At 45.4% G+C, this 22,672-nt stretch overlaps 5 protein-coding genes across 5 annotated transcripts; 2 read left to right on the forward strand and 3 right to left on the reverse strand.

Annotated features, from left to right (window-relative positions):
• Window positions 1-2,099: 2,099 nt before the first annotated feature.
• On the reverse strand, window positions 2,100-4,397 carry EYB26_001746 (uncharacterized protein; the record flags this gene model as incomplete). The annotated part of the gene is made up of 7 exons (XM_054261054.1): window positions 2,100-2,130; window positions 2,181-2,706; window positions 2,760-3,099; window positions 3,183-3,473; window positions 3,538-4,010; window positions 4,066-4,309; window positions 4,368-4,397. The coding sequence occupies 7 exons, from the start codon at window positions 4,395-4,397 to the stop codon at window positions 2,100-2,102; spliced, it is 1,935 nt and encodes a 644-aa protein (XP_054117029.1).
• Window positions 4,398-5,553: 1,156 nt separating this feature from the next.
• EYB26_001747 (uncharacterized protein) lies at window positions 5,554-6,666 on the forward strand (the record flags this gene model as incomplete). Its single annotated transcript, XM_054261055.1, has 1 exon — window positions 5,554-6,666. One exon carries the CDS (start codon window positions 5,554-5,556, stop codon window positions 6,664-6,666), a length of 1,113 nt encoding a protein of 370 aa, XP_054117030.1.
• Window positions 6,667-11,134: 4,468 nt separating this feature from the next.
• Window positions 11,135-12,711, reverse strand: EYB26_001748 (uncharacterized protein; the record flags this gene model as incomplete). The annotated part of the gene is made up of 5 exons (XM_054261056.1): window positions 11,135-11,438; window positions 11,497-11,607; window positions 11,692-12,123; window positions 12,186-12,623; window positions 12,686-12,711. 5 exons carry the CDS (start codon window positions 12,709-12,711, stop codon window positions 11,135-11,137), a joined length of 1,311 nt encoding a protein of 436 aa, XP_054117031.1.
• An 855-nt stretch (window positions 12,712-13,566) lies between these two features.
• EYB26_001749 (uncharacterized protein) lies at window positions 13,567-15,539 on the forward strand (the record flags this gene model as incomplete). The annotated part of the gene is made up of 5 exons (XM_054261057.1): window positions 13,567-14,018; window positions 14,082-14,161; window positions 14,214-14,603; window positions 14,755-14,878; window positions 14,939-15,539. The coding sequence occupies 5 exons, from the start codon at window positions 13,567-13,569 to the stop codon at window positions 15,537-15,539; spliced, it is 1,647 nt and encodes a 548-aa protein (XP_054117032.1).
• A 6,287-nt stretch (window positions 15,540-21,826) lies between these two features.
• EYB26_001750 (uncharacterized protein) lies at window positions 21,827-22,663 on the reverse strand (the record flags this gene model as incomplete). The annotated part of the gene is made up of 1 exon (XM_054261058.1): window positions 21,827-22,663. The coding sequence occupies one exon, from the start codon at window positions 22,661-22,663 to the stop codon at window positions 21,827-21,829; it is 837 nt and encodes a 278-aa protein (XP_054117033.1).
• Between the last annotated feature and the right edge of the window lie 9 nt (window positions 22,664-22,672).

The raw sequence follows: 22,672 nt of genomic DNA on the forward strand, positions 1-22,672 counted from the left end.
TATTAGTACACTATACTCCGTATTTAGTTCTTTATAATTATTTAATCTAAGTTACTTACCTAGTTATTTATGCACTAAGATGGTCACCAAGGCATTCAACTCTAAGATACACGTATCGAAGAGGGGATTCTTCCAGTCTACTACCACGAATCGTACTATATATTACTGATTTAACGGAAAGTGCTCTCTAGAAGACAGGCGTAGTTGGGTTAAAGCAGCATTACGCAACAACTTTGTCGCTTAATACGATGCCGTACCGAGCCCTTCAAACCAATCACCCAAAGGTTATGCCGTACCGTATTCCTCATCCGTGCGCATATGATTCATGGGGGCGATATCATTCCGACTCCGACTCCGTTCAACAACAACAAATCGACCTTTTTGTGCCGTACGAAAGTCATTATCTTTAGAATAGATCTGAATTTAGAATTGCAGAACCTGCAGCTCGTTCCTGACAGTTACTACCGCTTTTCCTGATTAGGGGTTGATTCAGCGTGAAATCCAATCTACTTCCAGGCTTAAATCACGAGTAGCCTCATCTGATTGGCCAGATTATGTACCGGCAGACTCCAGTCAGCGTAGGTGAATAACGTTACGTAGGAAGCGCCACTGGCCATTTTTCCGATTTAGTAAATATACATGCTAAGGAGGCCGGCGACGACTCTCACCTCCCCATAGTGCCGGCTGGGAACCTGTAAATACCTGGCCTGGATGGTATTTACAGAGCTAAGAAGAGTCACCACCGGCCAGCACTGTCCACTAGCTAGGGCTACGGTTGGAGCGAGGGCTTAGGAGCCCCCACCCCACCCACAAGCGACAAGGGAACACTTTGAAAACCACCCAACACACGACCGCGAAACGGATCCTACAATCAGTGGACACTAGGGTCGTGGGACAGGACACCCTTGGAGTGCTCTCGGGCTGCTCTGTTGAAAGGGGGATATCGCTGGGTTTGAGGACACAGAAACGACACAGCCAAAATAAAAACATGAACGATACGATACGACCCAGCATGCTTGATCCCACACAGAGAACGACGAGGTACTTTGGTTAGTAGGACGGACAACACTGTGTTGCTTAGCTGTTCTGGGTACAGAGAGGATACAAGTGGGCGAACTCCTGCGAGACACGGTCGGCCTTGTTAGAGAGATCTTACAAGGTAGCGCGAAACAGATTTGACAATCCGTGGGGCGCAGCATATAATGGAAGCGACGGAAGACTGGGTGGGCGGACTGCAGTTACGACACTTTCTATATGGCTCGAGAGGACGGACGCGCGTGTCGGTCTACTGAGAGAATAGGATTCTGAAGATGGGTATCGAGGATAGAGTCTTTAGGGCGGCTATAGAAGTAGGCTTAAGGTGCAAACTAGTATTGACTTACGGAACCGGCTGTGCCCCGCGAAGGATGCGGAAAAGGATCGAAGGGGATGTAAGGTGGAGGGTCTATGTAGGTAGATATGCTGCTACCTCTACAATGTATTATCAGGCTTGCTTAGCTTAGGAATACAAATCAATACTTGGGCCGTCCATGCAGCAATCAAGTACGCGATTACAACAGGAAGACTGGAACCAGAACTGGAACTCGAACTTCAATCAACACAGTGAAGAATAAAGCAATCCACCCCTTACCTTTTATCCCTTACCTCTCTCCTCCCCTTTCTCTTTCCCTTCTCAGGTAGATCTTGCTGCGGCCGCCGAAGATAGGACACCGCACACTTGGAGAAGATAACCTTTAAGATCATCTACTAGCCAACACCCAGGGAACCCCTAAAAGCACCATCCGAAGGACCCAAACACCAAGCAGACATGTTACGAGAACAAAATATGGGCTATCGCGAGTTTATGTCGGATCTGAGAGAAATTGATTATGTAATTAGCGCACTAGTGCCCTATAGGGTTAGTCCCTCCGGGCGTAATAAACATCATTCATTCATTTAAATTTGCACTCAACTATCTATCTATCATCTATAGACTATCGTTGTGTTGATGGTGTGTATCTCAGTCCACCTGCCATGCTCGGTTTTATCGCTCCTACGACTTCATTGACCTTGAAAAGGTAATCGACAGCTTCTCACTCAAAACTCAGTCTGAACCGAGATCATAACGTCGCGCTGCATGCCGCAAAAGGCCTACACGAATCTCTTAGCGCGATAGTGAATGTTACAACACTTGTATGTACCAAGTTCCAAGGAAGAGCACCATAGAAGAGACGAGTCCCAGATCGCAGGCTTCGGTCAAACCGAAATGCCAATGGCTGGTGCTCTGATAATCCCTGCTCGATTCTTTAGGGTACCGAGCCCCGGCTTCATCTCTCTCATCCATAGCCTCATCACGCGGAGAACAATCAGGCGGCGCCAACATATATTGAATCGGTATGGCTGTGGAGAATACGACCCTGGTTGCCGACGGGATCGACCATGCAACATCGCGTGTAAGCTCATAGGAGAGGTTTCCGATCCCTGCTTTGGAGTAGACCTTCCAGATTGCCCACACAAGTGCCAAGAGTGTCGACAGGAATATACACAAGTGGAATATGATATTTAGATCGAACAACATGAAGCGGGCGCGGGCGACGAGAGGAGCACGCCTTTGCGGGTTGCGTTCATTGATATGACTTTTGATGCTTCCACTGGCCGTGAAAACAGTCTCTGCGCCTCCCAGCCATTGAGGAAGAAAGAAGGATCTTAACAATGCCCACGCATAATCTAATACAAGCTCATTAGCTAGCAGCCTGAAACAACAAAGGTCGCATACTCACAAGGCGCTATGTAGTAATTGACACAGTCGTCTCGATTCATTGCGCGATAGTCTGACATTATCGTTCGGTGCTGGTACGACAACCAACCCAAAATCTGTGAAATGCATTGGAGCCGAATCAAAAGTATTGTTGTCGACGCATCCCTGAAGATAAGTGGCGTGCCAATAAACATGACTTGGCAGGGTATTCCTACCATTGACAGTACTTGTAGGAATGGTTTATATAACGATCCCCAGCCCATAAGCAACCCGAAGATTCGCTGCTTCATGCTAAGCGCACCGCTATAGCGTTGCAATAGGTAGTACTTGAAGTGCATAGCAAGCTGTACACCTTCTACTCGCTACCGTCGTTGTCAGCTGGCTGTTTTATGTTCGTTTTCGTATAGGAGTTGCACTCAAGGAGTCGAAGGCTTACCTATCTCACAAATTGTTTCACAGATGCCAAGTAAGATTCTGGCACCAACCCATACTGAAGCGCCTCCGAGAGATACTTTGTTCTCCAACCCTTGGACATCATGAGCACAGAACTGTAGGTATCTTCGAGCAGACTTGGTGCAGGAAACCCTCCAATCTCCAATATAGCTTCTCGGCGGAGCACAAAACCCGATCCTGAATTGAGTCCGAAATCGGCTAGATTTCTGTAGACGGAGTCGACATTCCAGCAAGATCGTCCGTCTTGAATAAGTAGGTCATTGTGTGGTGTATGATAGTAGCTCTTTGTGACGTGGCATTAGTACATACCCTTAGCGTTTTAAGGGGTATTTTTCGGAGTCATATACCTGAGAAGGACACACCATTCCCATTCTCGAATCAAGTACCATATGAGGCATCACTGCACGCAACCATCTCTTTTCTGGAATCATATCAGCGTCCAAACTTGCTATATACTCTGCAGGCCCACCAGGAAACCCCTCCATAAAATCAATAGCTTGATTCAGATTACCAGCTTTGAAATCAGGTATTGCCGGCTTTTTCCGCGCATGATAGTAAAGTCTTTGACATTTCAGAGTTGCTATCCAGTCTTGAAGCGCCGAGCAAGCCCCGTCATCTGCGACGACTACCCGATATTTGTTGTGAGGGTAGTCGATAGCTAGGACCCCTAGAATTGTATCTCGAAGCACGTCCAAGGGCTCATTGCAACAGGGAACAATGATGTCCACGAGTGGTACGTTGTCACCAACCAAACGCAAACATTTCGCCCATTCTCCCCATATGGCGAAAAGTTGTAGATAGCTCCATAAGAATTTTTCGGCTAGCCTTTATTAGTATTCAGTTTCTGAAACACAAAGAATGTGATAATAACTTACCAAGAGCCCCAATACCTAATATAAAAGCTAAAATTGTTATGGCGAGAGTCAGATCTACTGATCTTTCTTTGACTAGGTCCAGCAGAATAGTGCCCACGAGAAAAGTCATGTAAACATCAACCAACGAGGTTAGAAGGGAAAATGAGCCCCATAGCTGCATAAAAGGTATCTTCCATTTCTCGATGAACAAGGAGTCATTGTCTTCATTGGTTGTTAATTCCCTGATATTCCAGCTTTCGGGTTCCTAATAATGCAATGAGCAGTAGTTCAAGAATGACCTTTCTAAAAGTGAATGTCCCTACCTCCGATGAAGAACCATTCTGCTTCCGCATCGCTGGTGAAAGCGAACTCCCATCGAAGGTCGACTGGTCATGGTAGTGCTCTTTTGATGATGTGTGCAGAGGCGAAGTATAGGATACAGACTTTAATTTTCTGTCCCGCCGCCTCAGACGTTCATAGCTGATGTAGCTAGTCAACGTTGAAGATGTCACCGTCATAGCGAGCCGTGAACTACGTTTCGATGGTATAAAACACAAGTTCAACCCTCCTTGATATATGAGATAGGTAAGTCTTATATGTGTTCAACTCGTTCCTTCGGCCAATATTCTCTTCTAGTCCGGGCATTTTCCAGCTCTACGGAGTACAATTAAGCCTTATCATAACCTTTTTACCGAAAGGAGGAGGTTACATAAATTTGCTGTATATCACGAGCTCTTGAAGCGATGCAATTAGTGATACCGGGCCCACTATTTAAATGAACTATATGCTATAAAACTATAGAAGCTGACAGCTGAAGAGAAACCCCGCAGATTAGTTCATATCGTCCGGGTGTTGATAACTAGACCTGACCGTTCGCATCAATTCTCTTATATCAATTGAGCCGCCTTGTCAGCGTGCACTTTTCGCGGCACTTTTCGCGGCACACTAAAATCAGCCGTATTCATAATTCATGTCAGTCTTGGCACCGGATTTCTGTAACAACGTTACAAGGGATATGTATAATTACGTTAGAGAGGGATCACTAAGGCAAAGCACACAAGGTAGGGTATGGAATGTCAATATACTGAAATCTACCCTCCACTATCCTGGAGCATCCGCTATCTTTATAGATATACAACTCATACTAGATTCCCCTTCCCTGTATAGCTCTAACAGTTAAGGTGTAGTCAAAGGGAAGTAAAACCACCTTCACACATATGACCCTTTATCTGTGTAGCTGAAACCCAACTTGAGACGTCACAGGTGCAGTTCTTGGAATAGTGAGACCCCAAAGCTTGCTGGTTGTTACAATTTCACCAAAAATGTCGACGCTCCCACTTTTTACATACAAAATTACATTCCCGGCAAAATAACAACGTAACCACGCCATTTTCGATCAATAAAAGAGTTGACTTTTATGTAAAATTTGATGCTGAATCATTTCCCCTTTTTGGAAAAAAGCTAGCATGCGATTTTGATGAAATAGATGACCTTTACGATACGTTCACTATGTCCGAGCCACTGCAAAACACCTCTTCGTTAACACCAGCTATCCCACGTCTTATTAAGAGGAGAAATGCAACTTCAGATGAGAAAATATCCCGAATGGTGCGGTATTTCCGGCTAGGCTGGAGCTGTGAAGCTATATCCAAAGAAATTAGTGTCAATGTTCGCACTGTTTATAGATATCAATATAATCTGATAAAACACCATACGCTTCGACTACCGTCTTATCGAACACCCGGCCGGCCTAGGATGCTGTCTCAAGACGATATTGATTCACTTTTCGAATGGTTATTACATGAGAGCTGGCGGCAACAGGATGAAATAAGAAGTTGGCTGTATTTTGAGAGAGGAGTTGAAGTTAGCCAATCTACCATTTCTCGTCTAATAAAGAGACAGAAATGGAGTAGAAAACAATTAAAGCGAATATCCCTGAATCGAAGCCAGGCTCTCCGAGATGCATATACTGAGGATATACAGCAGTTTGCAGCAGAAGATCTCATCTTTCTTGATGAATCTATATTCAACGAAAAGACCGGCTGGCGCCAACATGCCTATTCAGCTGTTGGAGAAGATGCAGAGATTGAAGATTCAATAAACCGAGGAAGCACCTGGTCTATATGCGCGGCTATGACATTGGATGGCTATCTTCCTTGCACTGGGGTCAAAAAGGGATATTTTAGTGCTGAGAACTTTGCAGAGTGGTTGACTGATAAATTATTGCCTGCTGTGAATGCATTGCAACGATATCCTATGGTTATTATATTGGATAATGTTGCTATCCATACACAGGAGCAAGTTCATCAAATTATTGAGGAAGCCGGTCATATTATTCGTTATTTACCACCATACTCGCCAGATTTTAATCCGATCGAGCTCACATTTTTGGTTCTTAAGGCTTGGATGAAGAGGAATTGGATATTTTTAAGGATGACGTTTGCTAATTATGGAGACTTTTTAACATATTCGATTGGAGCAAGCGGATGTGATAGATTTGCTAGAAAGCAATTCAAGCATGCTGCAAATGGAGTGTATATTGAGGAGGAAGAGCTTATCCAATTCAAGCAATTCCTAGATCGATATGAGGTAGATAACACACTTGATTTACCATTAGATTAGAGGTTTACAATCAGAATACTGGTAAATTGTGAGAGAAGAGATTCCGGTTTATTAATTAAAGTAAAAGAAAAGAATAACAACGGGAAAGCATTCGGCTCCCTCCTGAGTCCTAACAATCCCCCAATCCTCCCCCAATCCCCCCCCCAACAATCTCGATAAATAAAAAATCTTGACTAATTAGGTAGTCACTTTAGCTTCATATATTTCGATGGGTATATCGAGCAAGGGATTGGTGGTTACGTTGTTATTTTGCCGGGAATGTAATTTTGTATGTAAAAAGTGGGAGCGTCGACATTTTTGGTGAAATCCGGTGCCAAGACTGACATGAATTATGAATACGGCTGATAGAGACCAGCCGGTTGGGGTAATTTCACCCTGTGCCGCGGTAGCACAATTTATCCAGAGCCTAGGGAATAATCCTTAATTTTTATTTCACCACTGAAATTTAAGGAATCGGGACAAGGGGTATCCACTGGCGAAGTGTCCGATTTCTTTGAACATATGAATTTCTGGGATTATGATTGGCGCCGGCTAAGGATTATTCTTTTCATTTCCTTTTTGAGACTAAAACACGGCGAAAGTTGCTAGTTTTGCTACAGACGGCTATGAGTAACTTCCAGGGAGTCTAGACTTTTGTGGTTTACCCGTTTACCCGCAATGCGACGGTAATACGTAGGTCGAAAGGGGTCTCAGCTAATACCGCCTAGGAAAATCCAGCGAACTACTGGCTATTACGCTGTATTCCCAGATTCAATGAATATTGAAAGCAAATGAACTTGACGCCGACATCGATAATGAGAAGAGCTTGATACATATCCTATCAACCAAGATCTGACTACAGGAAACCAAATTCTGCTAGAGCTTACCATCACAAACCATTGCAACATACGGAGTATTTGTCGTATAATCATGCAGCGCCCACATGGTGTATTGTAAAGGAACACTTATCCCCTTGTCCGGCCGCCAGTAACTTTTAGCGCAAAAATTAGCGTGATACATAGTGTATAGAATATAAAGATACCATTGGCTTATAATATAAAAGACTTATAATATTTAGTATATAGTAATTTATTCCCACTAAACCAATTTTAGATATATTGGTTATTCCAAATGCCATTCCTTCCAACACTGCCCCTTGATACAGAGAGCCACATTACAAGCTGAGCATCCCCAGTTTAATACAAGAACTCAACCCTTTATTTTCTCCTTTTTCTTTTTATATTAACACCATACACAAGCTAGCTTACCTGGTAATGAAATTCGTACATGATTTAGATCCAAATCCAATCGTTGTGGTGGTAAAAGCTCTGTAAACTTAAAAAGTTATTTATAAAGCTCTTCCCGGAATTCCATATGACTCAATTTCTTGGAGGAGCCAAGCTGATGGAGTCTATAAGCATTGATAATTGATGAATCAATTATCCACCATAGAATTGATAGCCATATACGATGGCTAGTTCGATAGGTTTCATAGGATTCTCTATATTGATTTGCTATATCAATCTCACCCATATAATGATTATAATCATTAATAAAGGCTGGGATTACAAGCTCTTTGGTGGAATCATCTCTAAAAACTTATCGTACTTGAACTCTATTTGTAGAGGTATTCCTTGGTCTTTTTCGTTCACAAATAACACGGGTATTAGGAAGATAAATAGTTGATAGTGTAAGCACTATATTATTATCTTTCCATACTAAACAAAGCACATCTTTTTGAGCTTAAGAATATAAGAAATTATATAGAATCTTAGTTGAGTTTCTATATTTCTTAAGTTCTTGAAAAAGAGAAGGTAAATCTCCTGGATGAGTAGTTCTATAAGCTCTATATCCTTGCTCTCGTAAATAATTGAATAAAGCAATTGATGTAAAATAGTTATCTATATAAATTGAATAGCCAGTAACTTCTTTTGGATTTGAAGCTTCTAGCTTTGGTAGAGAACAAGGTAAAGAGTTAATAGAAATCTCTAGTAAACGTTTAATCAACTCTACTACTAAAGATCCAGTTTTTGTTAACTCTAGGCAATATAATATATTCAAAATGCCTAATTGATGACTGCTCATACAAAAGGTCCAAAGATAGCCTTATTTAGCTAAACCAAAGACTTTGTATCCTTGTTTGATTGGCTTGTTAGGCATTTTGACAGTATGATTACTGCGGCCAAAGCATCGAATCATTAACTCATCAATTGAAAGATTTGAGCCTAGCTTGTAATACTATTTATAAGCCTCGTAAAAATTTGATAATAAGGGTTCAATCTTATCAAAAAAGTTTTTCTCATCTAAATCTGATATATGAATATATCGCTTTAGTTGCTCGAATCGCTTGAATATCATATAGAAACCAGGTAGATAAATAGAGTCTCGTCTAATATCTTATTGCCAATATTGATTTAATTATGGTGATTTATGTACTCCCATATAGATAATTATACCTAGGAATACTTTAATTTCTGCTAAATTGGTTAGCTTCCATGTACAATCATGAAGAATAATTCGATTTTTTTGTTATTTTTCAGTGTATTAATTTGTAGCCTTTATAATTTGTTTTATATCTTTCTCACTAAAATATAGTAAGAATAAAGCAAGAGGATTCTCAATATCAATATCTGGTGGAAGGTTCAAAGTAGAAGGACGGTAAAAGAATTGCATTGGTATAAAGCTGGTGTGTCACGGTTCCAACCCAGAAGAAGGATAACACCACTGGACAGGCGAAGACGGTGAGGTTCCATAACACTGAGGAATTCCCCGAAGATCTTTGCTCCGTGAGTTCTACGTTTTGGGAATAGCTTCACGGTGAAGTTTCACAACACCGAGGAATTCCCCGGAGGTCTTTGTTCCATGAGCTTCACGTTTTGGGAATAGCTTCACGCAAGGCTTTGTTGATTGCTTTATTGTACGCTTTTGTTTTTATCTCTTTGTACGGATTTAAAGGCATACTCCGTCCGGAATCATGCCCGGAGCAAGCCCGCGTAAGCTTAAATACGGGCTTGCTCCCATGTAGATCAGTTCTGCTCTTCAGCTCACGTCTTGTTAGTTTTCTATACCATACGTTTTACTCTGATATTCTCGTTCCGTTACATGGTGGATTCTATTGAATTAATATCTTTTATAACCTCATCAACAGCTCGTTTCCGTTTTCTAACTAATTTTGTATTGTCTATTAGAATTGTTAGTTCCCTAGCTTAGATAAGAATCAAAATATAAAGAAAGAATCACCTTAAGTCTATTTAATAGCCTCCATTCTTGATCAATTTGTTGGGGTTGGGCTAGGTTAGTGGGTAGAAAATATAAAGGGATTCAAAACACGTCGCGTTATTAGTTATTAGCTAATAGCTAGCGCGTTTCTCTAACTAATAGAATGAATGGATTCTTATATCTAACCCTAATAAATCTAGTATAAGATTCTATTGGTTTAAAAATTACACTAATATATTAGCTTGTAATTTAACGCCAAGACGCTAAAAGTTACTGGCGGCCGGACGAGGGGATAAGATTGTATGTGCGTGAGGAACCTGTTGTTTCTTTCTTCTTTCTTTCCTGTTACGGGCTAGTCCCGCCTTATGCTCAATATAAGGGCATGTTCGAATGGAAAGCTAAACATGAGAAAAGAAAAAGGAAGAAAAGTTACAAGTTCCGAGGGCGTATACAGGCTTATATGGTTAGCAGGAAATAGGGGCTTCCGCAGGCGTTGCCTGGCAATGGGGCAGAAGCTAGCGTGTAGACATAGGCATGGGGCGTAGGTGTAGGCACCGGGCAGGTGCCGATCAAAATACTGCCGGGCGGTGAGAGCCTGATGAGGCGATCAATGAAGCGATCATGAGGGCTTCGCCCGAATACTCATCATGAGGTCAGCTCATAACATTTCCTCATGTTACGTTTTCTATTCTAATATGCCCTTATTGTGAGCATTAGGCGGGACTAGCCCGTAACAAGCTCCTGGTGATAGAAAGACAGCTATTAATGTATAGGAAAAAGCATAGAAAATGCTACCCTAGAGTCGTATCCAGGCTTGGATTAAGAGGATCCCATTTCATATACAAGAAATTATCCGTCTAGAGGGTGGTAATGAGTATCTGGAGGGACGGCCTCAGGGGGAGATACGCTCATGTTGCCAGTGTAAAAGCGTGCTTTCGTTCCGGGTATATCTAGAGGATGAGTGGGCGGATGAGATCTGGGAATAGCTTCAAAAATCTCAAATGAGATATCTGGGTTAATCGGTGTGGGCTATTCGATATCTACTTAGGTTTCTATGGTAACTTTGCTGTATTGCTAGGTATCAACAAAACACGCTAAGAGTCACTAGTTGCCACTAAATTCTTGGCATTGCCATCACTTTTGACTCCAACCTCCGTATTTAAGAAATTTCAAATTTGAAATACGGTAGGATTTTGATACATATCTAGAACTTTATTTCCACTTCTATGTCTAGCTACCGACCGATTGTCCTAATAATAGAAGGCTCCATCTAGGGTTTGCTCTGCCAGGACTCGATGCCAACCCTCTGTGTAGCAGTCCAACCCAGCTCACTAACGTCGCCTTGCAGTACCTTTTTCGCTGCATCCATGACGTACTGGTCATCAGCTCTCCTAGTCAACCAGCTATCGTCGTGCATGGTGAAAAATGCGTATACGTCTATGATAGGCCCCATACTCTCCATAAGAAAAAGTGCCCAGACTTTACTCGCCATATATGGGTATCGTCTGACAAATGCTGCGTAACCCGAGACCCATCCACCCCATCCGAAGACCATCCATAGCATGAAGGCAGCTCTGTTTTTGAAACGGTTAGAATTGATGCTAAGCAGCGAGAAGACAGTGAGGAGCTTACGCAAGCCATGGTGTCGTCAAAAGCGTCCGGAGCCAAGCTGCAACGTACACAGAGGCCCAGAGAGGCCGGGTGAGTTTCTCGAGTAATTTTCGAGTTAAGTATGGATGTTTTCTACCAAGTTGTGGTTAGCATGGCATATCTAATGACCGTATGGCAAGTTCTTTTTGGGATCGGGGGGACAGTGAGTGACTTAACTGCCTTGATACCCAAAAGCCAGGGCTAACAAAGAGGCGCGTAGAAAAAGAACGGAAATTTCCTCTCTCCCAGCGAAGATTTTGCAAAGCAAACTTCCAATCGCGCTTGATTTCAGTAGTGATTTCGGCCTCGGGTGCGTTCTGTACACAGATCTTCCAATCATGATCCAGTACCCACCCCGTCAAATAGACGTCATCTGCTCCGTTGACGATCTTATTGTTAACAACCTGATGCGTGAAAGCATCTACAAAGTGCTGGTCTTGGATAATACCAGCACGAACAAAAACAGTTCGTCCGACCAAAACCCAGCAGCCTTCATCTGCTGCGAAGCGTACAGGCTGGTCGTGATTCATCCTGTACATGTCAAGAGTTGCTGCAGCTTCCCAGACTGTAATGACATTGGCATCTTGGCGCTCAGAGGGGATCTCAGGGCTTTGGCTCAGTCAGTATTTAATTCGGTTGGCAGTCGTTGGAACAAGGAAGCGTTAAGTCACCTTTGAAGTCCTGCAACCAAGCCAATCTCAGGGTTCTCAAATGGAGCCAGGAGGTAGGGCATGACAGTGGTGGTGCGCCAGTAGGCATCATCATCAACCAAAGCAATGATCCTGCCACTAGCAGCCTTGGCCCCGGCCATAAGCTGTTGTCGTTTATTTGCTAGGGGTACAGTCAAGATGGTGATCGTGCCCGTGAGCACGGGCGCAACTAACTGCTCGACGCGGGCTTTGCATTTTGGAACAGTGACAATGATGATTTCGCAAGGGTTGCTTCTGAGCCATAGACGCATGCACTCGGTAAAACATGACCCGGTGTCAATTGTCGGAACCACAATGCTTACATCGCTGGGGCTGTATGTGGGTACTTCAGGTAAGGGGACGGGTTTGTACTTCTTAGAAAAGTACGACACAAGGACTTTCTCGTATAAATCCCACGCCCTAGACACCTGGGTTAGGGTTCTTGAGCATATTTACAAGAGTCGGTGAAAATGATAGCATACCAAAGTAGTCCCAGAACCAAGGACATTGTATTGGTCGACTTGAGAAAGAGTTTACAAGGCCCTTATGAGCAGAAATTTTTCTTTGGTAAGAGTAGAGAAACTGTTGTAAGGGCAAATGGATGTGCAGTGTCCAACAGACCTTCCAAGCGAGAAGTTTCTGGATTTTGAATGAAAAGAACGACGTAGTAGCCTATAGACTTGGGTGCTAGATTGTCTGTCATGTGTCGCTTAGCTTTTGTAGGCTCTTGAAAGTCGGTCAATAGCATCTCTAGGAAGCCAGACCGTGCTAAGGCCAACCTGTGCAATTTGCTAGCCTGCTGACTAGGTTCGAGACTCGAATCCTGTTACCATGATGTACCCAGGTAGGGGGTGTGTGCCGGTGTGATCCGCGAAGCGATTGTTACCTAGGCTTATCTCGGCAGCTAGATCCCTCTTAGACCGGTTTTATGCCATAATCTCCACCGGTCGCGGTTCTAAGGATCTCTAACACTTAGCTAGGAATTTTCCCCATTAGGTAGGTAGTTCTCTGGCGAAGAGGCGGCTTGTGCACTATCCGGCGGGTTTCTGAAAACCACCTGCATACTGCAGTAACGTCGGATATAGCGAGTGATAGCATTATTATAGGGACTTGGTTGCTATAAACCACGAGATTAAGGTGCCATACTAATGCCGTAAGAATAAAGAATCGTTCTACAAGGAGTATCATCAGTTTTATGCCGAGTTGGATCAATAGTTGCATGGAGTAACTCGGTAAGAGAAGCTATGTGCCACGCTTAGTTCTCTATTCCCACCAACGAGCCAGAGCAAGATATAGGCTTTCCTCAATCTAGACTTTTTCTCTCAGACAGGGTTGCGAATCTTCTCCAAGGCCGTGTGTCATCATGGAACGTGTCCTTCTCACCAGTTTTTCCACGGCAACGGTGCCAACCATGGAGATTAAGACTTTGACCGAGTTGACGCTTGCGCCACAAACAGTGGCCATTGCTGTTCTCGTGATCGTAGCATGTGCTTTCTTCCAAAAGATTCATTTGGAGTGGCAGGTTCGCAAACTGCCTGCCTTTCACGATGCAATCAGTAGTGAGGCGCATAGAAAGCAGTACATCAAATCAGCGAAGAGATTGTACAGGGAGGGCTATGAGAAGGTGAATTCTGATGTGGTATTGTCGAGGCTTCAACTAACAAATTCCAAGTTCAAAGACTCGGTCTGGAGAGTTACGTCAGCCGACGGATTTCACCAAGTCGTTGTTTCTCCTAGTCTTTTACCAGAATTGAGAAAAATCCCAGACTCAGTGCTCAGTATTGAGAAAGCTGTCGCACAATTTTTCGAAGTCAAGTGAGTTGTGTCATCATACATAATGCCTGTGAGACGAGTTCTTATAGTATGTCAAATCTCTAGGTACACCAGGCTGCTTGCCAGCGATCGTGATATTGCTTTTCTCATCCACTCGATCAAAAGTGATCTTACTCCAGCTCTTGGTACGATTTCGCTCGTCTCTTCTAGAGTTTTCACCAACTGACCGACCGTTAGCACGCTTGAACGGTATTGTTTATACCGCTGTTGAGGAAGCCCTGAAAGAAGAGATGCCAGCCGACTGCGAAGACTGGACTCCAGTGAAGATCAACGCAAAACTGATCACCATGGTGGCAAAGATCACTGGTCTCATTTTTGTTGGTCCAGAGCTCTGTCACAACGAAGATTATGTCGACTCTGCGATCAATTATCCCGGGAATGTGGTCGCAGCGGCACAAGCAGTCAAGTTGATACGACCTTTCTTGCGCCCTTGGCTCGCTCCTCGCCTCCCAGAGCTGCGGAAGTTAGACCAAACCGAGAGGAAGGCTATGCAGATGTTAGAGCCTATTGTTAAAGCGCGACGCGACGCCCAAGCAAAGGACCCGGATCTGCAGCAACCTAATGATAGTACGTAATGTCATAATGTAGTCCACATGTTATGTCTCGAAGTAACTGAGATGCTATCCATAGGTAGTTTCTCTGATCTTTGAAACATAGCACCCTCTCCCGCTTTTCCTTGACTTTGAAGGACCCTACTGACTTTGTATCCGGGTCTTAGTGCTTGGTTGGCTGATGAAACGAATGGATAAAGAAGGAATTCGAGATAATTTAGTGCTCGCAAAGCAGCAACTAATTCTCATTTTTTTAGCAGTACACACCACCTCTACAACGGTAACGAATGTGTAAGTCGCAGAAGATTAGCGATCTGCATGAATCAGGTCAGGGCTAATAAGAACGCACAGTCTCTACACTCTCGCGGCTTCTCCCGAATACATAGAGCCTCTCCGGGAAGAAGTTCGCCAGGCCATCGCTGAGAACGGAGGCACCGTTACCTCCCGGGCTCTCGAACGAATGGTCAAACTTGACAGCTACATGAAAGAAACCAGCCGCTTCTACAGCGGTATAGTCAATTTCCAGCGCAAAGTCGTTCACGGCTTCACCCTCTCCAATGGCCAGTACATTCCTCCAGGAGTCATCATCGAAGCGCCATCCCATGCCATCTATATGGATGACGCCAACTTTCCTCGTGATTCCCAGCCCGCCGAGGTCTTTGATGGCTTCAGATACTACAAGTTACGTCAATCTGGGCTAGTTACGGACCATGCACGCAACCTCTTTGTCACGACTAACGAGCACAATCTGGGATTTGGATACGGCAAACATGCTTGTCCAGGGCGATTCTTTGCGGCAAATGAGATTAAGATGCTCCTCGCGAGGTTGTTGCTCGATTATGATTTCAAAAATGAGGGTGACAGCATGGAGCGATATCCACCAATCGAGATTGGGGGCTTCACGAGTCCTGATCCTTCCAAGAATCTCTTGTTCAGGAAGGTGAGAGTATAAGGACAGGAAGAACCTCACCTGCAAGTGTAGAGTTAGAGGCAAAGCATGAAATCAATCTAGCATAGAATGGATAGCGTACAGGATGTTTTCCGGGTCGCTTCCAGTACGGATGGAGACTTTAAGAAAATCTCAGCTAGAGTATAAAGTAATCACAAGCAGATGAATGGATGGGTATCCAGGATGACAAATGTTGCGATATAAATATCTCTCTCTCGCGGACCATGCTCTGTATCTAAACAGTAGTTTACAAGAACGTTAGTTGCTCCGACATGATTTGTTGTTTCCACCCGAGGCATATCTTCAGTGTCATCACTAGCCACGTCTAGGCACTCGTAGTTGTGATTCGAGAGAATACCATGGCACTGGGCTAACACTGCCTAGAAATAGGCCTATCAAGAAGGACGGAAGAATTCCGCACTTGTAACATGGCAGATACCGCACTGTTATGAGCTAACCTCATGTTGATGTGGTTCGGGCGAAGCCCTCATTAAGGACGAATCTAGATCACACATTGATTGCATCATTGACCTCACGCTCGCTAAAGGAACCGGTACGGCGCATGTCCGACGCCTATCTGAGGTTTACATTCTTATATGCTTGCCCACATTCCTATGTTGCCATGTAACACCTGTTGGAACCCCTAGTTTCTTCTTCTCATATAATCCTGTATACGACCACACTACTTGTTGTTTTCCTTTCCTCCTTCCTTTCCCTATGTTGTGTTTTCTACTCGATTGTGCCCTTATAGTGAGCACTAAGCGGGACTAGCCCGTAACATTAAAAAAAACCTAACATCGCTGTGGATGGATTTATCAAACGATACGATTATTATCTACACTCTGAGTGGATATAAATCCGAATAATCAAACTCCTAGGGAGCAGCAGTCCATGCCGATAGAGGAGATATTCACGCAAATCGTGCTCCGAATAGAAGCTTTGAACATAGATCTTAACACTCGAATCGAAGCCGCGAATGTTAACATCCGTATGGCCCAGGTGGAAAGAAACATGAATAACTTAAATCAGCGGACCCAAACCTCGGAGAATCCAAGCACATCCACGACAGGGACTCCACACCCATCGCTAACCCCCCGGCGAGAAGCAACCGAAGGCCCTCCGAGACGGCAGCTTCGACATCAACTAGGACACGCTGCTGAGTGTGATAATACAGACAAATCCCTTTCCCTCCCCTTTCTTGCGGAACTTCAAGCCAAGATTACTGTTGACGGGGCAGCCATTGGAAGTGCCTATGCCCGTGTATGGTACACTTTTAGTCGACTCCGGGGAGACGCCAGATCAAAGGTTTCCCCTTGGATGCGTATTCATGCCACCCCACCGATATAAATGATATAGTCTTAGTTGAGTTCTATCAACACCTTAATATCCAGTTTGAGAACCGCCAACTGGTACAACAGCCTAATCAGGAACTGAGTCGGCTCCGTCAAGGGCGCACCTCCTTTCTAGATTTTGCAAGCGAATTTGAACGACTCCTTGTCCTAGCTGGGGGTCAAACATGGACCGATAACCCTATAACCCTAATAATCCTTGCTCTCTCCCATCTTTCAAATAAACTTGCCTTCTGTGTTTGAACTTATCGGTTTTCACAACGAAAAGCTTTGAATGAACCAGACCAAAATTATCAAGCTACCATATTTGAATATACCTTCTCAACTACCTGTTTCTATGAAAACCATGTCCTCCCAAAACCTCTTCGGACGCATTTTCGTCACTGTCGCTGTTCTCACAGCCATTTTCACGAGCGTAGCTTCAAGTCCACTAAGTAAAACTAGGACAGACCTCGAAAATCCTACTAAGTGTCAAAACACTTTGTGCGGTGTAAATTCATCGATTGATGACGAATGCACGGATCCTTCCTATCCCTATTTTGTGTGCAACTACTATTCTCCGAGCACTATAGCCGGCGTACCTGGGATGTATGTTTACGTTTGTGAGAGTACCACAACTGGGCAATGTTAGGAAAATTCAGGATGTGAGTTCTCGGATCTAGATAATCTGTCAAATGACCAATCTTTAGGGAGGGTGGCCTTGAAACCATTAGCATTTTCAGCGCGGGTAAAGGCTCTCCGCTGGTATTCCCCCTTCCCATCGACCATATGCTTATAATGGAGTACGCCAGTGATCGCAAGGAACTGAGCCTTCTCAGGTACATGCTCAGGCCACCCACATTCACCGATACTCCAATTGCCAATGCTCTGGCTAATCAGTGTGTGGATCGGAAAAAATCTTCGTGACCGTGCTGGCCTTGAGTCTTTAGTAGAAGTGGACATAGGTTATTAGCTCATGCACACAACACTTCATAGTTGCTAAGGTAGTTATCTTATTTGAAATTCTCCGGTCTAGAGTAGCATGACTCAACTAGCTTCACTCAGGCTCAGTTCGATGCATCCCTGAGTTGGTGATAATGACGACCCGGTTGCCTGATAAGGTGACTTCAGCTTAATAGCTGGTTATTCACGTTTCTTTCACTCGCTACGATGAAGACAATTTAATCATGTTCACATTTCCGCGTGTGCTTTTAAAGCTAGTATTGTATATTGCACTACGCACTTGCTCTTGTGATTTAATAAACAGTTCTATCTTGCGTCCTAAAAACGGCTGTAAGAGAAACAAGAGGGCGCGGGAAACTCGGTATAAGTAGAGATGTATACAATATTTTGAATCTTAATTTCTCAACATTAGTTAGTTAGTTAGTTAGATTTGATATACCCGCTAAGGCTAGCTAAGTTCTAGAAGCCGCCATCCAGGTGTGTGCCTGAACCCGCAGGCACCGGGACAAAATCGTGGCGCAGCCACGGGAGGCGAGCCACAGGGCGAGCCACAGAGAATGTAAACAATACAAATGAGATAAACAACGAGTGCAAAACAATCAAACAGTGCAAACACGTACGCCAGCCCTCCCGTACGTCGTCCTCATTCCAACACTCTCACTATTCCAACTTTCCCACGATTTCCTCGCGCACCAATTCTTGCACCAACACGCGCCAGCGTGCGCATCAATCCCACAAATTAATCGCGCGAATTCGCGCATCAGAGCGTACACCAACTCGCTCATCCCCAACGTACGAATCCTCACCAATCTGTACATTTACATCCTCGCTCTCATCCTGCAACTCATCCCCGTCAACTGGCTCATTCAGAAATCCCAGTCCAAGGCTCGTGTCAGCGTCGTTATCACTGGTCAATATTGACGAGTGAGCAGACCTGGCGCTCACGTCGCCTGCTTGCGCATTCGTACGTATTCCCAAGTCAGTGCCCTGTTCGTTCGATTCGGTGTTATCCATTGCTTGTTCTTCATACGTGCCCATTGCTTGAGGATCCGCGCCATGGAATTGAGTTAACATTCCCGTGTCATGGATGAACTGCGCAATTGCGACTGCAGCCTTTTTCTCAGTTAACAACGCTTGCAAATCGGTCGTTCGACGGAATCTCTTGATTCGCGTCCACATGAGCTCTCTTTCATCAGCGTATAACGGGCAGTCGAGTATTACGTGCTTCACGGATTGGCCCGAGAGCCCACACGCGCAGTACGGATTCTCGCGTCGATTGATACGCCAAAGGTAATGCCCCAACGCTACACGCTCCGTGCGAATTTGAATGAGAATGGACGACGTGGCTTTACGCAGATACGACCAGTATTGGAGAATGCTCTTGGAGGGCCTTGGTACCAGCTTCTTAGTGGGTTTCCCACTCTTTTGCTTGTCCCAAGTCTTCATCCACGCATTCTTCGCTTCTCGTCGAATCCGGCGCTTTGCCGCGGCTCCGAGCATAATCCAATTCTTGATATCACCAGGTACGATTTGACGACGCGCTCCTATCATCGCAGCGCGTTTAGCAGCTCGATCCGCTGCTTCGTTGCCTGGGATGCCTTCATGACCAGGAATCCAGTGAAGAACAATATCAATGCCGTTATCCACGCATTCCCAATACAGATTGATACAATCCCGGATGTAAATTTGTCCCGAGACCATTCGTGGGTTTTGAATTGCTCTGAGCGCTGATTGACTATCTGAAAATATCACCACCTTTTGAAGCCGTGAATCATCCTCCGCGAATTGAAGTAACGTGCTGAGTGCGAACCTGATACCGCATGCCTCTGCCGCATACACCGTCGACGTGTCCTCTGTACCGATACACTCCGTCATTTGCCGTTGAAATTGAGGGATGACCATTGACGTGCCGATATAGCCTTGATAACCACTTCCGTCGGTGTACACTGACACACGCGAATTCTCCTTGAGCATGCGATCGTGTACTGATACTGCGATCCCGCGCTCGTCGATTGTCACATGTGGAGGCTCTCGCCATGGTGGTTGGACGTAGGCTTCACGACTCTCCCATTCGCCGGCCAGGGTTCCTGGGGGAGCACGTAGGCATCCGTCCTTGGTCCAAGCATGAGCCTCCATAGGGGTATAACCGCCGAGCATGAGTTCTTGGTCTGTACGACGTGAAAGCATGCCCTTGGGAATCCCGTGAATTGGTCCTGTACGAATCCGAATTGCGGTAGCCTTGACGAGCTGGTCCAATTGGTAACGGATTGGCAAAAGATATAGCTCTACATTGAGCGCTTCCGCCGCCGTGGTCCGGAATGCACCACTGATCAGGCACGCTGCACGTTTCTGAATCATGGCGAAGTCATGTATAGTTGCTGTGAGTTGAGCCTTTGTCATGACGCCTGGTTGATACCATGCCGCAGCGCCGTACAACATCTGGAGGATCACAATTGCCTGATAGATTCGCCGCATGGAGCCGAGAGCGACTCCCCACGTAGATCCTGCCAGTCCTCGTAGCGCCTCCAGGCTGGTGCCCGCTTTGGCGACCGTCTTTTCACGGTGTGTATCGAACGTAAGCTCTAAATCGAGCCAGATTCCGAGATATTTGACTGCTGCGCTTGCCTCTTTTTGCGTACCGTCTTGTAGCGTGATTGATTGCGAATTGGGAGTGAGACCACTCCGCGGATTCATAAAGTGAATGAGTTGGTACTTTTTCTTGTTAAAAACGGAAGCGTGGCGTAGAGCCCATTGGTCTGCGGTGGCGCTGGCGCGTTGAAGCTTTTCGATGGTCTCATTCTCGTTGTGGCCTGCGGCCATTATCCCGACATCGTCGACCCATCCGCTGGTTGATACATGATTGGCCTCATCGGCGCAATCCTCAATCAGATCTGAATTGTAAATGAGATAGAGAATGGGCGAGATTGGTGAGCCTTGTGGGATGCCTGTTGGCGTAGGAATTCGCTCTGAGACACCCTCTGGAATCCGTATCCGCGTACTCCGTCCTGTGAGGAAGGCGGCAACCCACGGCACAAAGTGGCCGAGTCGTCGTTTTTGCATATTGTGAAGCAATCGCGAATGGTGTGCGTTGTCGTACGCGCCAGATACGTCTAATAGAAGCATGGAAACAACCTCTAATCCTTCACCCCATGCTCGCCGTATCCGATCGAGGATAATCTGGATAGCGTGATCCGTTGATATCCCTTTACGGCCACCAAGGTGGCTCTTCAGGAGTAAGCCCTCAGCCTCCATGGCGTAGCTTATTCTGTGTGCGATGATAGCTTCAAGGAATTTACCCAGCGTGTTGAGCAAAGCAACAGGCCGGTATGCTTTAGGCGTTCGATAGTCTCGGTCCATGCCACCCTTACGGAGCACGACCGTGATTGATCGTTGAAAATGTGATGGATTATAGCCAATTCAGATACACGCGTTGTAGACTTGATAGAGCGTATCAAGCACCACAGGGATGCTCACAATCTTGTGCCAGAAGCTATTTGGAATGCCATCCTCACCAGGGGCTTTGTCAGGCGGTGTGGAGCGTATCACGCGTTCGATCTCGTGGTGTGGGATATCTGGAAAGGGCAGTTGCTCGGGATATATAGCGTCGTCGGTATCTGCCAAATCGGCCTCTGGGATTGCTGGAAAGAAGGATTCACTAAGAAGCGCTGTTTTGGCCTCAACTGTCTCCGCTGTACGGTCCTCAGACTGCAGCGTTGGAGTGATTCCTGACTCGTAGGCGCCCTTACGCGTACGTGCCCATCTAGCCAACCGCCAGAGTCCTTGCAGACCTTTCTCGGTGGCTTCTTGGACACGGCGGCGATGGCCTAGCCTCAAGGATTTGCTCACGAGTCGCTTTTTCTTATTCCGGGCACGTAGATATGCGCGCCAGATCCAAGGATTGTGTGTATTGGAATATAGGCGGCGTAAACGGCGGCACATACGTACCGCCTCTTTGCATTCAGGTGTGAAATCTGGGTTGCTCCATTCGCTGGGACGCGCCTAAGGCACTGCTTCTTTAATCGCATGGCGGATCGCGCTCGTGAACGCTACGGTAGCGATTTCGATGTGAGATTTGGAAGCGTTCGTAAGATCAGGGACAATAAGGTCTCGTTCAAGCGTCTCAGTGAGTAATTTGATATTGGTGGCCTTCCAATTCCGGCGCTTTAGCGGTTCATTGACTGGCGTTTGAATATCGATTTGCGTACGAATCGGCCAGTGGTCAGAGTCGTGCTGAACGGTATCAGCACGTTCAGTAAGGACTAGTCGGTTGAAGAGATTCGCGGATAGGAACGTAAGATCAATCGTGGACTTTGATTGGCCACGCTCCCACGTCACGATACCCTCTTCAGTAGCGAGCTCGATCTCGTGGCGGTCCATGATCTCTAGTAATTCGGTGCCTTCATTGTCGATATTAGTGCCAGGGCCACCCCAAGCGGGATGGTGAACATTCATATCACCAAGAATCAAGTGTTCGATTGTTTGGGACCTTCCTAATCGGGCTAGCTCCCGGTCAAGAAGACTGAATGTTGGCAATTTTGGCTCATTGTAGATATTGTGGATATAGAGATCGTGGGCTTGCTCGCCACGTAGATATCGTAAGTGAAGGATCTGATAATCCGGGGACACGACGATATGCGTCCACTTGGCGGGATCAATTTTCTTGTTGACGTAGAGCGCTACACGCGCACGAGCGCCGTCAGTGGCTTTAGGATAGAGTAGCTGGTGTGTTAGTCTTGCAGGTTGGTGCGTGGTGTCGTCGTACTCGTTACGCCACGGTTCTTGAATTGCAATGACGGAGGCTCGTAAAACGGTCGGATCGCGTAGGAATGTGGCCATGACCTCATT

The sequence above is a fragment of the Talaromyces marneffei genome, chromosome 1 (assembly GCF_009556855.1).
Source record: "Talaromyces marneffei chromosome 1, complete sequence".
Classification (NCBI taxonomy): Eukaryota; Fungi; Ascomycota; class Eurotiomycetes; order Eurotiales; family Trichocomaceae; genus Talaromyces; species Talaromyces marneffei.